The sequence below is a fragment of the Mucor mucedo genome (assembly GCF_025094135.1).
Source record: "Mucor mucedo strain NRRL 3635 chromosome Unknown EV154scaffold_37, whole genome shotgun sequence".
In the NCBI taxonomy this organism is placed as follows: Eukaryota; Fungi; Mucoromycota; class Mucoromycetes; order Mucorales; family Mucoraceae; genus Mucor; species Mucor mucedo.
This window is the reverse complement of record NW_026252321.1, coordinates 235312-248167: the sequence shown is the minus strand read 5'-3', so window position 1 is coordinate 248167 and position 12856 is coordinate 235312. Positions and strand designations below refer to the sequence as shown.

The window sequence follows — 12856 nt, the reverse complement described above, 5'->3', positions numbered from 1 at the left end:
TTGAGTCATTTCTCCAACAGCCATGTTGTTGAGTGCAACAGCAAAATGAAAGTCATCTCTTTGTCTCATGATCTGTACCAGCCTATGAACTGCAAACTCCTTCCACAATCGTGTACCAAATGTTGCAAGATAAGGGTCTGACGGAGGTTTGGTAGAGTACAAAGGTGATGAAGCTACTGGGGATAGCTGGTAAAAATCACCAAGGACTATAACTGATATACCTCCAAAAGGCAGCAAAGAATCGAAAATATCTCGTAGTCTTTTGTCGATCCAAGAAAAAATAACATCTCCAACCATGCTTATTTCATCGATAATAAGAACTTTTAAATCCTTCAATGCAATGCACATAGAATGGCTTACATCGGCTGATAGTCTATTCACCTCGCCCTTTCCATACTGGCTTATTGGCAATTGAAAAGCACCATGGAGGGTTTGACCGCGAATGTTAAAAGCAGCTTTTCCGGTAGGAGCTGTGAGTAGCACTGATGGGGTGTTGGTTTCAAGATCTCGGTCATCATCAAATTCAATGCTTATTGCTTCATACAATGCTTTTATCAACATACTTTTGCCGACACCTGCACCGCCAGTTACAAAATGATAAAATGGGGCAAATGTTTTAACGGATTCATTGCTACTACTAAACATGCGCACAGTAGTTCTGTCACGATTATACCTAATGTGGTTCACAGAATGCATGAGATACTCACGTTGTTTTTGGTTCAACTTTGATACTAGTTCATAGAAATTGGACTTGGTGAGTCTATCAGGTCTAGAAAGCTTTTCAAGATACGTCTTTTGACCATCGTTGTTTCTAGCTGTCCCTTCACGCAAATCATCCGAGAGGTCGTTACTACGATGGTAGTCTCCCTCACTTGAATCATCAATATCAACTGTATACCTTCCAAAATCATTTTTTTGATCATAGTACTGAGTCGAACCACCAGTAGACTGACCCTCGTCATTTTCGTTTTCACCATTTTCATTTTCTTCACTTTCATTTGAATGCTCTTCGTGAAGTTGATCCATATAAGAGTCGAGGGTTGAATCTTCAATCGCACAAAATTCCTGTTTATTTTCCAAGACCTCTTCAATATTACTATTGAACAGGTCCTCACAGTCAACGTTCAGTAAATCCTCTTCTTCATTTTTCCAAGGACGGTAGAGCATTAACAAAGTTCGAAAATACTCAGAACGATCATTATCAATATTGAATTTGAAATATCTAATAACCTTCGATTTTGCACGACGACGAAGAAACCCAGAGTCGTTTTTCAATTGGAAAACTTTACCAACGGGACCAGCAGGCAGGATATACCCTGACAATTCGTTTTCTTCTTCTAAACCCAAATTTTCGTCATTTTCATCACCAGTGCCATTGGTTTCATCAACTTCGTTAATTTCGTCAGTTCTTGATTTCTTACCAGGTTCTTTCCTACTGATTTCAAAGTAAGCACAAAATTGTGCCAAATTGAGAAAATTCAATGTATCTGGTCTATTGATATAGTGCTCAATCAATCCAGGAACAAAGCAGTCGGTTGAATTAGGTGGTAACTTGATTAACTCATCTTTTCCTTTCAAAATATGTGTCCGTTTCTCAGGTCTAGAAGTAGGAATGAATACTGTTACTGTGCTTGCTTCAACCATTCTGATGGCCAGAAGATTATATGCAGCTTCTTGAGCGGACACCTCACTGGAATTATAGTATGTCGATGCCAAAGACCTTAACATATTAAACGAGGTTGAATTGGGATTTTCCTTCTCTTTGACATATATATCTTCCATGGTTTTACTTAATCCACGGTCAGTCTTATTTATATAATCTAAAACATAGGCACAACAGGCGTAAGGATCGATAATAAACTGTATGTCCATGTTTGATCTGAAGAGACTGATAATTTTCTGTTGTAGTTATTAATCATAATAGCATTGGGTGCTCTTTTGATATAAATTTTGTTGAGTTTCAAGGTGGATCGTAACGCAAGAACATATGTTTGATATGATGATATCTCAACTACATCCAAAAATTGTTCAAACGACATCTCAGATTCTGCCAAAGTCTTATAATTATTGTTGATGTAATCCATGATACGGGCATTTATGCCGCGTAATTGCTTAATTTCATCTGCTGAATGTTCTTCTGGGTTCAATGGTTCCATGATTTCGGTCTGTTCCATTGGAGGAAATGGAATATTAAATCTGCATTTGATTTCGTTACCCCCTCTTTTTCTTCTACATGTACTGGTATGTTTATGCGTTTGTCTGGTTTTGATGAGGTTATTCCAGGTAGTTTCTGTGCTTTTAGACTCCACATCATGATGAGGGGTACCATCCCAAATTTTGCTGCAAGTAATTACTTTGTCAACGAATTCACAAATTGCGCTCTTCATACTGTCGGCTTCGTCTCGAGTTGCACATTGTTTATCTTCGAATTTGGGTGCATCCTTCAACCAAATAAGCATATGCACGTGAGGAGATCCTGTATTTGATTACATTTTAATTACGCAGCAAAAAATCTATTATAATTCCAAATTTACCTCTGTGTTGAAATTCAACTCTGAAGAAGTACTCGTTGATGCTAAATCCAGCAAAAGGCCCTTCTTTGTCAAGCCAAGTCTTTTTCAGTTCTCGGAATCTGTGATCAAAATATCTGGCTGTGGTGATGGGATCAGCTTGTAACAATCTGGCTTTTTCATCGTATGATAACTCTTCAGCTTCATCTTCTGTCATAACATCGTCATCTATAACTTTCTTTAATATGCATAAAAGTTCGTTCCATTTGGTCTCAGCAGCAGAAACAGTTACAAACAAAGTCGGAACCCCCAATTGTCTGATCATGGCCATAGAATTTTTCTTTTGGTTCTTCCAATATTCTGATGATGAACGGATACCTGAAAATGTTTTAAAAGCTTGATCCTTGTTTAAAAGATTGGAGACATAATCTTCATTTGACACGTCTTTTGCTGTAAAAGGAATGCCATCAGCTCCATTGCTGCTTCTTTTTCTTAAAATAGTGCTGATATTCGAACTCATCTTAGTTAACAAGCATTTGCGATCCATATACAAAAGTAGATCAGGACGCATTGCAGCTCTTCTATCAAACCTTCGTACAACGGATTTTGCCAAATTGCCGTAAGAAACTGACCCTGACCCTTCCAGCTTATGACCGTAATAAACCTTTGGGAAAGATAAGAAATCACTATCTTTGTCAGTCAAAACTGATATAGGTGTCATTCCTTCCCCAGGAGCAAGTCGAATTGTGAAATCATTATCACTGGTAAGAATCGATTCCGTTGTACCTGCATTTAATGGTTCATCTTCCGCAGGGTTGGTTTCATTGCTTTCAAGTTCAATCCCTTGTTCATCAACAGTGTCATCATCGTCCTCATTTGTCTGAACAGGTACATTTGTATTTATGTTGTTTTCATTCCATTCATTTTGATTTGCAATTTGAATATCATATTCGACATATATAGGTGTGGATTGCAAGTATAGGGCAGCATCCCATATTTTGACAGGACTGACATTACCCTTTATGTAATCTTTCGTGAATATTAATTTTCTTGCTAAACTGATATGTATTATGCCAGTAGAATCGTAATTACGAGGCAAACAGCTCACAGTGGTATCAACATTAACAGGAACGTTAACAATGCCTCCCTTGGTTTTGTATTGTCCCAAAAGCCCTTTATGTGACCAAATTGACTGAAATACATGTCGAGGGGATACCAAACGCTCTTCAAGTCTTGTTAACGAATCGATACATGCTACTTTATCCGGAAAATGAAAACCATTTTTTAAAGCGATTGTTGGTACTCTGCTTTTTTTGATAGAAGCTTTACAGGTTGAACAGAAATAATTCTTCTCTGGGTTGCCATCTTTCATAATCGTAACGTTGTTTAAATCCTCGAATTTATGATTATCAACGGCCCAAAATGCTACCTCTACAACGTCACTTTCGCATTTCCATTTCGATAGCATTGTCTCCTTATCAACCAGGGATACATTTTTGAGAAAAAACAATCCTCCGCAACATACGCAAACTAAAGTTGGTCCCTCCTTTATGCTTTTTTCATACTTTCGTCTAGTATCCTCCCATGATGAAACCTATTAAATAATTGCTTCAGAGTTAAATGCAGTATCCAGTATTGATTGTGTTTCATTTCTGCTTACAATAGGTGCTTGACGCCTTTGTCGTTGATAGTTGCGCTGATACTCACGTCGTGTTTCGGGACGATCATTTTCTGGTCTAATTGTTTCACTGTTTGTATGCTGGCTTTCTCGTCTTCTCGGAGATTCCTCGGTGTCCAGTCTAAACCTTCCCATACCTTCATTACTATTCTCGGTTGGTTGTTCATCTTCAGACGATTCGAGATCATTCATTCTAGGACGTGGCCTTTTTCTATTGATCTCGGCAATCACTTCAAAAACATCTCTGGGTAATCTTATGGTAAGATTGTTTGAGGTACTTGTATGTTCAGCAGACGCAGGCACAATGTCTTCACTAATCTTTGAAGATTCACCAAGTTTTGTATTGATCTCGGCTTCGGCTCTCAAAGGAACTCTGGGCAATCTAATAATGAGCTTATTTGAAATGCTGCTAGTTTCCTTAACTTGTCTGGGCAATCTAATAATGAGCTTATTTGAAATGCTGCTAGTTTCCGTAACATGTCTGGGCAATCTTAAAATGAGCTTATTTGAAACGCTGCTAGTCTCATTAGATTGCTCAAAATCGTTGTCTTTGTTATGAATTTCTCTGTTGTTTGAGGATTCACCTTCTTCAATAGATTCTGTTGGTCTTCTTAATCTGATGAAAAGTTTTTTGCAATTGACTGGTTTGTCATTCTCATTTCTTTCAGAAGTTGAAATCCTTCGCAGATCTTTCTGTTTTCCTTTGTCTCTCTTTGTCAATTTATCTTTTGGCATATTTTGGTACTTGTTTTATTTAAGAGAGGTCAAAATGAAGGGTTTTCAGTTACTCTATATGTGTTCCATATATGGTGATTTTTTATTCCGTATATGGTAACTTTTTGATGATTTTTATCCAGTTCTCAGGCTACTTGACTACGTAAACTACGTCTAATACGCCAAAAATGAGTATATACCGCCCATTCTAATAGGAGTAGAGACATCTCTAGATTTGCGTGGTCGACCTCGAGGCTTCTTTGTCTGTGGGGCTTCTCGAGCTCTTCTTTCTTTTTCTTTCTGTGAAAGTTTAGGTCGCCCTCTTCCTCTTTTATGGTCTTCCTGAAAACCAAGGGGGTGTTTCTGTAGCTACTATGATGTCTGAAAGTATTACAAGTTACACTAAAAAAAGATTATTGATTCAAGACAGAAGATTTGCAAGGGATCCATCCTTTCTTTTTTTCATGCTAGACTTGATCGAAAAGAAGAACATTGCATCAGCAAATAGATTCGTCGTGTCTACTAAGGGTAGAAGCAACTTGAAGCAAGCGGATGTAGTGAACCCTTCAACTGGAAAATTAAACAAAAATATTGTGTCTACTGTACCTTCTCAAATACGTTCATCTTATGCATACAAAAGAAAAAACTTTTTGGATCTCCAATGTATATTTAATAATCTTGGTGCCCCTCAGCTTTTCCTTACATTTACTTGCGATGACAAAAGCGAAGATTTCAAAGGTATTCTTCATGATGGTTCTCAATTCGCGTGGGATGATCCTGTATTATTTTATCAGCACTTTAAAAGAAAATGGCTTGAATTTTTTACGATATACATCTGCAAGCACTTTGCTAGGCAAATCGGAGGCATCAAGGAGCATAGTTGGGTTATGGAGATTCAAGACCGGGGAAGCCCACATATCCATTTAGTACTTTGGACCAACAAGTCTGTTCAAGAGCTAATTGATATGAATGTTGTTCATACCTGGTTTCCACATCCACGCTCGGCTGATCCTCTTATGTATGATTTAGTTAACAAGCTGCAACTTCATAAGTGTAATGATAGGTAAGATTAACTAGTTGAATTAACTCACAATAAAATTATTTGCTAAATATTTAATTCTCATTACAGGTATTGTAAGAGAGGTGATCCCAACAAGAAGTGTCGTTTTGGGTACCCTAAACCTTATTCTCCTGCTACTGTTCTTGACTCAGAACATAGCTGTACTTACAAGCGCGATGTGGGCGATACATATGTCAACAATTATAACCCTTATCTTTTGGCAGTCTTTAAAACATCGATGGACATTCAGTACAACGATGGACCTCAAGCAGTTCGGTACCTTGCCAAGTATTTAGCCAAAGACGATTATGAAGCAAAGATTATTTTAAAAAATATTCAAGTTCAAAACCAAGGCTATTACAAAAGGACAACATACGTTTCCGAACGTGAGCACTATTCCACAAGAATTGTAGGAGCTGTCGAGGCAACATATGATCTGATGGGTTGGAGAAAGCACAGCAATTCCAGAAACGTGCTATTCCTAAGTACAAACCTCATGGGTCAGGACACTAGGCGCTTGCGGGACGATGTGAAGGATTTGGAACCTGAAGACGAACAAATTTACTCCATGACTCCTGTTGGTAAGTAATAACTTGTAGTCTTTTATTTATAAAGCTAACTTTTTTTTCTCCTAGAATTGTACGAGAAACGGAATGGTGCTGAAAATCTTACCATGCCCCAGTTTTTTAGTTTTTACAAGAGAGTCTACAAACAAATGAGAACTGTTCCTAGAGGAATGGTAACACGTCCCTTCCACCCAGACCCTTTGCCTGAATATGTAGTGTGTTTTCGACGTTTAATTTACAAAATCGTTAAAGATAAAATTTCTTTTTGGAGAACGTATAACCAAAGCGAGACAAATGGAGAGACTTTTTATTATCAGCAAATTGTTTTGAAGCTTCCGATAATTGGTACAACATACGAAGACAAAATGCGGCCTTTTGGTACATATAAAGGTAAATAATGAGATCATAATAAAAAAAGTGAAACTTTGACTAATAATACAATTACGTAGACTTCTACGAGCATTTACTCAATGATCAGCTCAAAACTGCTCGAAGCAATCAACGATGCCTTGGTCAAGACTACGCAAAGAGCCACAATTATGGGCGGTGTCAAAACTATTCTTTTTGGTGATGTTGCGCAATTGCTTCCCATTCAAACAAAAGAGGGTAAAATCTGGGAGTCTGAAATTTTTTAATATTGTACCTCGTTATTCTCTTCATGATCCTGTTCGACAACAAGATGAATATTTCATTGGAATTCTCAACAAGGTTTGAGATTATCAGTTCGATGAGTCAGTGATCGAGTTCATAAACAAAAGAACCGTCCACAAGTCCCAGCTTCCCCTTTCCTGCCTGCGCCTGTATACTACTCGTAAACGTGTAGCAAGTGCCAACGAAAAAAACTTCGCGAGTTTTCCTGGTGAGGGCCAAGAATACCGGTCCGAAGATACTCATGTTGGCAATAAAGGAACAGCGAGAATGGCGTTACGAGAAACAAGGCTGTTGGAGATATTGATGCTCAAGCCTCAAATACCCGTTATGCTGATACATAACCTGCACGTACCTACTAGATGGGTTAACGGTACAATTGCTCCAATTGAGTACATATAGGAAGAGAATATCTGTCTACGAAAGCGATTGCCAAATGGAAACGATGTAATTTATTGGATTCAACGCATCAGCCGTCAAGTTCCTAACACTAGCTATTGCAGTACGCAGTTTCCAATTGTACCGGCCTTTGCCACAACCATACACAAGACTCAAAGTGCTACAATTGACTGTGTTGGTATTCATTTGGATAACATGCTCTCGCTTGGTCAGCTCTATGTTGCAATGTCCCGTGTAAGAAAGATGGAGGATCTTTAATTTTTCGGCTCTGAAATGCCTTTAAAAATTAAAAGAAAGTTTGGTGCTGATGTAGATGCAGTTGAAATAATTAAACGTAAACGCCGCAATGAAGCGTTTTGATAAATAAAATACATTTTCTGAAGATACTACAGCTGTTAAAAGAAGAATAATTGTATATTAAAAAAACATATCGCTCACTGGAAAAAAACAAGAGCATATCCGACGTATGATGTTTAGCAAGAGCTTTAAAATGGCAGAGGGATGCTGAATCAAGTCACAAGCTGAGTGGCAGCAGGGCTATATAATCGGAACGATCTTATTTTTTTTTTTTATATATATGAATATATCAGGTCTTTGCAATAAATGCTTTTCTCTGCGTATTGAAAACCTAAAAGTATATACATAATATGTGCACTTACTGACATGTTGGTTTCACAATACTTGACAGTTGTATTGTTGAATAATCTCTTTCTATTCTCAGTATGTGGATGTTTACAACAATAGGACTATACACTTTTGATGGGGCCAAATCCAACCAATAAAACTTCTAAAACAGCGTAAAAGAATTTTACAGAACAGTACATATTTAAGTTAATAAGACATGTACGATCGTACTTCATAAAAAAGCCCTATCTTCTACAGGTTTATCTTTACCTCCCTCAAAAATTAAACACCAATTATTACCTCTTATGTGCTAACTATTGCCTCTGATTAACTAAGTCATCCATATATCATTTAAAATATCTGTAAAAGAACAATGATGCCGCAAAAAATTGTGCGCTGCTCAGTAATATTGGTATATTGGTCGTAAATGTTTTATTTATATTTCAAAAAAAAAAAAAAAAAAAAAAATAGAACATCTTTCTCTTTGTATTTTCATGGACAGAAAAGAAGTACACAAAAATATGGGATTCTTAAAGAGATCGCAGGCTTCCCTTTGTTATTGGTGGAGTTACTGTGATACTGTATTAGAGGGCTTTTATGACACTCTTATCCCAAATAAAAGTGCCCTCATCATTTGCAGGTTCATCTCCATTTCCTGCTATCCCTCCCTCTAGAATATATTAACCTTTTTTCTATCAAATAGAGCCATATCGCTTTTACTTACTTATATAACTGCTATACTTGGTCTTTACAAACATCTCAATTTTGACGATGAATCGACTGAAGATTTTCTCGCTATTGTTGCACACATGTTTACTAAAAAGCTCGGCAGTTTATACTTGGCCGCTTTCGACTTGTTTGATATGTAAGTTTACAATTTATCTATATTACGCACACAATAAGCTAGCAAAAGAAACGTTTCTAAAAATGATGGTACAGCTTTAATGAATCAATATGGCTTCCTATTTATCATACTATAGACAATGCTATTGAAACATGTCTTGGGTACTGGTTCCCTCACAAAAATATCGTATGCTACCAACATACCTCTATGCCTGATCAGTCTGATTTTTTTCTTGATAAGTTAGCCAGGCTGTTACATCTGAAAGCGGAAAGCAAAAGAATAGAAGAGATCAGATGCATCGATATTGGCTCTGCCAACCAAAAAGACTATTCCAGTACTCTATGTAACGTAGTTAAAACAAGCTTTATTCTATCTTTGTAAAAAAAAACATTAACACAGTCTTCTATAAGGTCTTTTTGTAGTCTTGTATCTTTTCGCTATCATTTTTTTGCTTTTCAAGATCAATCAACTTTTAAAGGCTTTAGATAAATACAATGGTATATTGAAAAATAAGCAAGTCAAATATATACACATGCCGCAAGAAAATAAATCGCTTTTAAGGCATAAACCTCCCAAAAAAATTAGGCGATATAAAAAGGTTGTTCCTCCCCAAAACGAAACTGCTCCTCAAAACGAAACTCTTTTACAAAAAGAAGCCGCCCAACAAGAAGCCGCCCAACAAGAAGCCGCCCAACAAGAAGCCGCCCAACAAGAAGCTGCCCAACAAGAAGCTGTCCAACAAGAAGCCGCCCAACAAGAAGCCGCCCAACAAGAAGCCGCCCAACAAGAAGCTGCCCAACAAGAAGCTGTCCAACAAGAAGCTGCCCAACAAGAAGCTGCCCAACAAGAAGCTGTCCAACAAGAAGCTGCCCAACAAGAAGCTGCCCAACAAGAAGCTGCCCAACAAGAAGCTGCCCAACAAGAAGCTGCCCAACAAGAAGCCTCTCTACAGGAAGAAACTTCCTCACAACAAGAAGCTAGTCAGGCGAAAGAACGCATACAGCCAAAAGAGACTATTATGTCGCATAAAGACAATATCCCTTTATCTGAGCAAAATAACCAGTTGGAAACGGATGATAAAAAGGAAGGTCGTTTATCTGAAGAGAGTATCGATACTAAACAGGAGAAAAATGCTTTACTTGACAAAAGTATGGATTTTCAACGTCCAAAAGATGATTTGCGCATAGGAAAAACAGGTTCTCAACGTAATGATATATCACCTGAAGAAAGTGTTGATACAAAAATAGAGGAAAATACTGCAACAGAAGAAATTACCCATGGCGTTCCACACAAGGATGATACTTTAGCGGAAAATGTTGTGAACGCTCTACCCGAGGAAGCTACTGAGCTTAATAAAGATGGTGATCGTATACATAAACCGATTATGATGGCTGATAAAGAAGCTACCGAATATCGTATCAAAGTGCGCGACAAGTATAAAATGTTCACTATTTCCCGAAATTGTTGGCGCACTTTTCGAAAAAAAATTAAGCTCATTAAAAAAAAAAAGATTTCTTCAAAGTCCGACCCATAAATCATAAATAAAAAAGCTTAGGCTCAAAAAAATATGTACAAAAGGTGAAAAAAGACATTTTAATCCAGATCCTCACCAGAGGATTTTGCATTGCCAGCGCCCAATTGGGGCAAAGGATTAGCACCACTACCACTTCCTCCGCCAAATAGATTGGCCATCATATCTGCCATCATATTACCCTGCTTTCTTGGCTTCGCAATGTTGAAAAAGTTAAGGCCAATTTCTTCAATCAATTCAACAAAATTAGGTTTAGATCCATAAATTCCTTCGTATTTTGATTTAAGTTCATTGAATAAATCAGCTCCAATTCTTTGAACTGTTAATAATAACATTTGGGTGAAGTTCATCCATGGATCAGTGTAGATTTTTTTTTTTTTTTTTTGGGAAGCAACAGGTAAAAATAGAAGATGTGTGAAGTTCTTGTTTTAGTATTTTTTGCTTGATTCATTTTGGGACCTGGATAATGAGGGGACACCGTTACGCAACAAAATACCATAATGAGTCATGAAATGGAGTCGGCATTATATGTCAACCGATATTTTTGGAGTTTCAAATATTTTCCCCGGATACACATTTCTACCGTCATTCGTCTTTACTTTTTTCCTCCCTTCTTTTCCCTTCTATTTTTTTTAAAAAAAAACGTAAATTCATGTATGTCGACTGATAATTATCAAGATCCACTACTCGAACGAACGTTATCTTGGCAAGACGTAAGAGATACCCCCTCATTATCTACTAGACGGTCGTCAACTGTGGATCACGTAGACGGATATCGATATGTGGATTGCTCCAATAGAAAATACCGGAAACCACCATTACAATTCTCTATATCTATCACTAGCATTGATGGTAATACTAACAAAACAACTTGTCACCCCGGATCTATTTTTGAAGGGATGGTTCATATGAAGTTAGATACACCGTTAGCAGCGGAACACCTTAGACTGGTATTTAAGGCATCAGGTAAAAAAGATGAAAGTTAGATAGCGTGATTCCAATCTTTATAAACACTTCATTTATAGAACGTATTCATCATGAGGCACATACTCGGAAGAGAGGAGAAAGATTGTTTGCGATAAAGACAGTATTATGGGGTTCAACAGCTAGACGCAATGAAGAGCAATGGCCACTCATCGAATCTGGTGAACACCAATTTCCTTTTATGTGTGAAATCCCAATGGTGAATTATCCGCCTACGTACAGAAACCATTTGGCATCATGTGTTTTCGAATTAATGGCTTGTCTCGATAGACCTGGTATTCGACCATTTCAAACAGTCCCAACTACAATTCGTTATGAACCATACATTGTGTCTACAACTAATATACTACCAAACATATACCAGCAAGAAGCACTCATCAACAATCATAAAGTCCTGGTGACTTTGTCCAAAGGTTGCTCTTTTAATTTACTAGATAGAAATTCCGATTTAATCAAGTTACAGCTATTTGTTACACGACCAATTGAATTGTTTAGTCACATTGAAGTGTTCATAAAAAGAAATATACAGGTGAGTTTTGGAGCGTATCAAAGATCGGATAGTATGGTCATGAGTCATGTAGAACAATCCAGCTTCGGTGTTGAGAGAAAGAGTGAAAACGGCTGTACTTACTACATACGATTACCTATCCCGACTGAAATCAGTAAACATAATAATCCAACCATTCTCAAAAACTTTAGTGTTTTTGGTATGACACCCAGTTTTGATTTCTCTCGCCATGTAAAAATGGACTATAAATTGCACATTACTGCGAAAATTAAAACGGGGTTAATATCATCAAAACGTGAGCTATTTGCTATACCGCTGCATTTTGGTACTGTGGCCTCTGGTGAGCCACTGCCCCCAAATTTGTTATCCTATAGAGATCCTCAGGTTATCCAGGACACAACATTAAGTACAAAGCCAAGGTTCATAAAGGCAACACTACCTGAGGAGCAACTACCAGCATATGATCATGATCTATCACCTCCGGAGTATTCATCTGGATTGCGCAGCATTACGTCATCATAAAGTTTAATATCCAAATTGCTGTTACGCAAACATTAGTTTGGTTTCCCACAAATACACATTTTGTGCTTTGGAGATCATACATTTTTTTACTCATTAAAAAACATATTTTAAACTGCTGCTTATATTTAGGTAAAAAAAAAAGAACCCCGGCGCTTTTAATAAAATCTTTTCGAAATCCAATTAAATACATTGGTCACATTGGAGCTCAAGGACGATCAACAATACAAATATAATAAAGCCAGTCCTAACAGAAAGGGATCCTAATATA

The 12856-nt window shown here is 37.4% G+C and overlaps 3 protein-coding genes across 3 annotated transcripts; 2 read left to right on the top strand and 1 right to left on the bottom strand.

The window, feature by feature from the left end:
• Positions 1–8720: 8720 nt before the first annotated feature.
• EV154DRAFT_562743 (uncharacterized protein) lies at positions 8721–10584 on the top strand (the record flags this gene model as incomplete). Its single annotated transcript, XM_051605740.1, has 5 exons — positions 8721–8839; positions 8903–9064; positions 9139–9386; positions 9466–10477; positions 10554–10584. The coding sequence occupies 5 exons, from the start codon at positions 8721–8723 to the stop codon at positions 10582–10584; spliced, it is 1572 nt and encodes a 523-aa protein (XP_051458513.1).
• A 52-nt stretch (positions 10585–10636) lies between these two features.
• On the bottom strand, positions 10637–11083 carry EV154DRAFT_562742 (uncharacterized protein; the record flags this gene model as incomplete). Its single annotated transcript, XM_051605739.1, has 2 exons — positions 10637–10886; positions 11034–11083. 2 exons carry the CDS (start codon positions 11081–11083, stop codon positions 10637–10639), a joined length of 300 nt encoding a protein of 99 aa, XP_051458512.1.
• A 147-nt stretch (positions 11084–11230) lies between these two features.
• EV154DRAFT_562741 (uncharacterized protein) lies at positions 11231–12588 on the top strand (the record flags this gene model as incomplete). The annotated part of the gene is made up of 2 exons (XM_051605738.1): positions 11231–11540; positions 11600–12588. 2 exons carry the CDS (start codon positions 11231–11233, stop codon positions 12586–12588), a joined length of 1299 nt encoding a protein of 432 aa, XP_051458511.1.
• Positions 12589–12856: the final 268 nt, after the last annotated feature.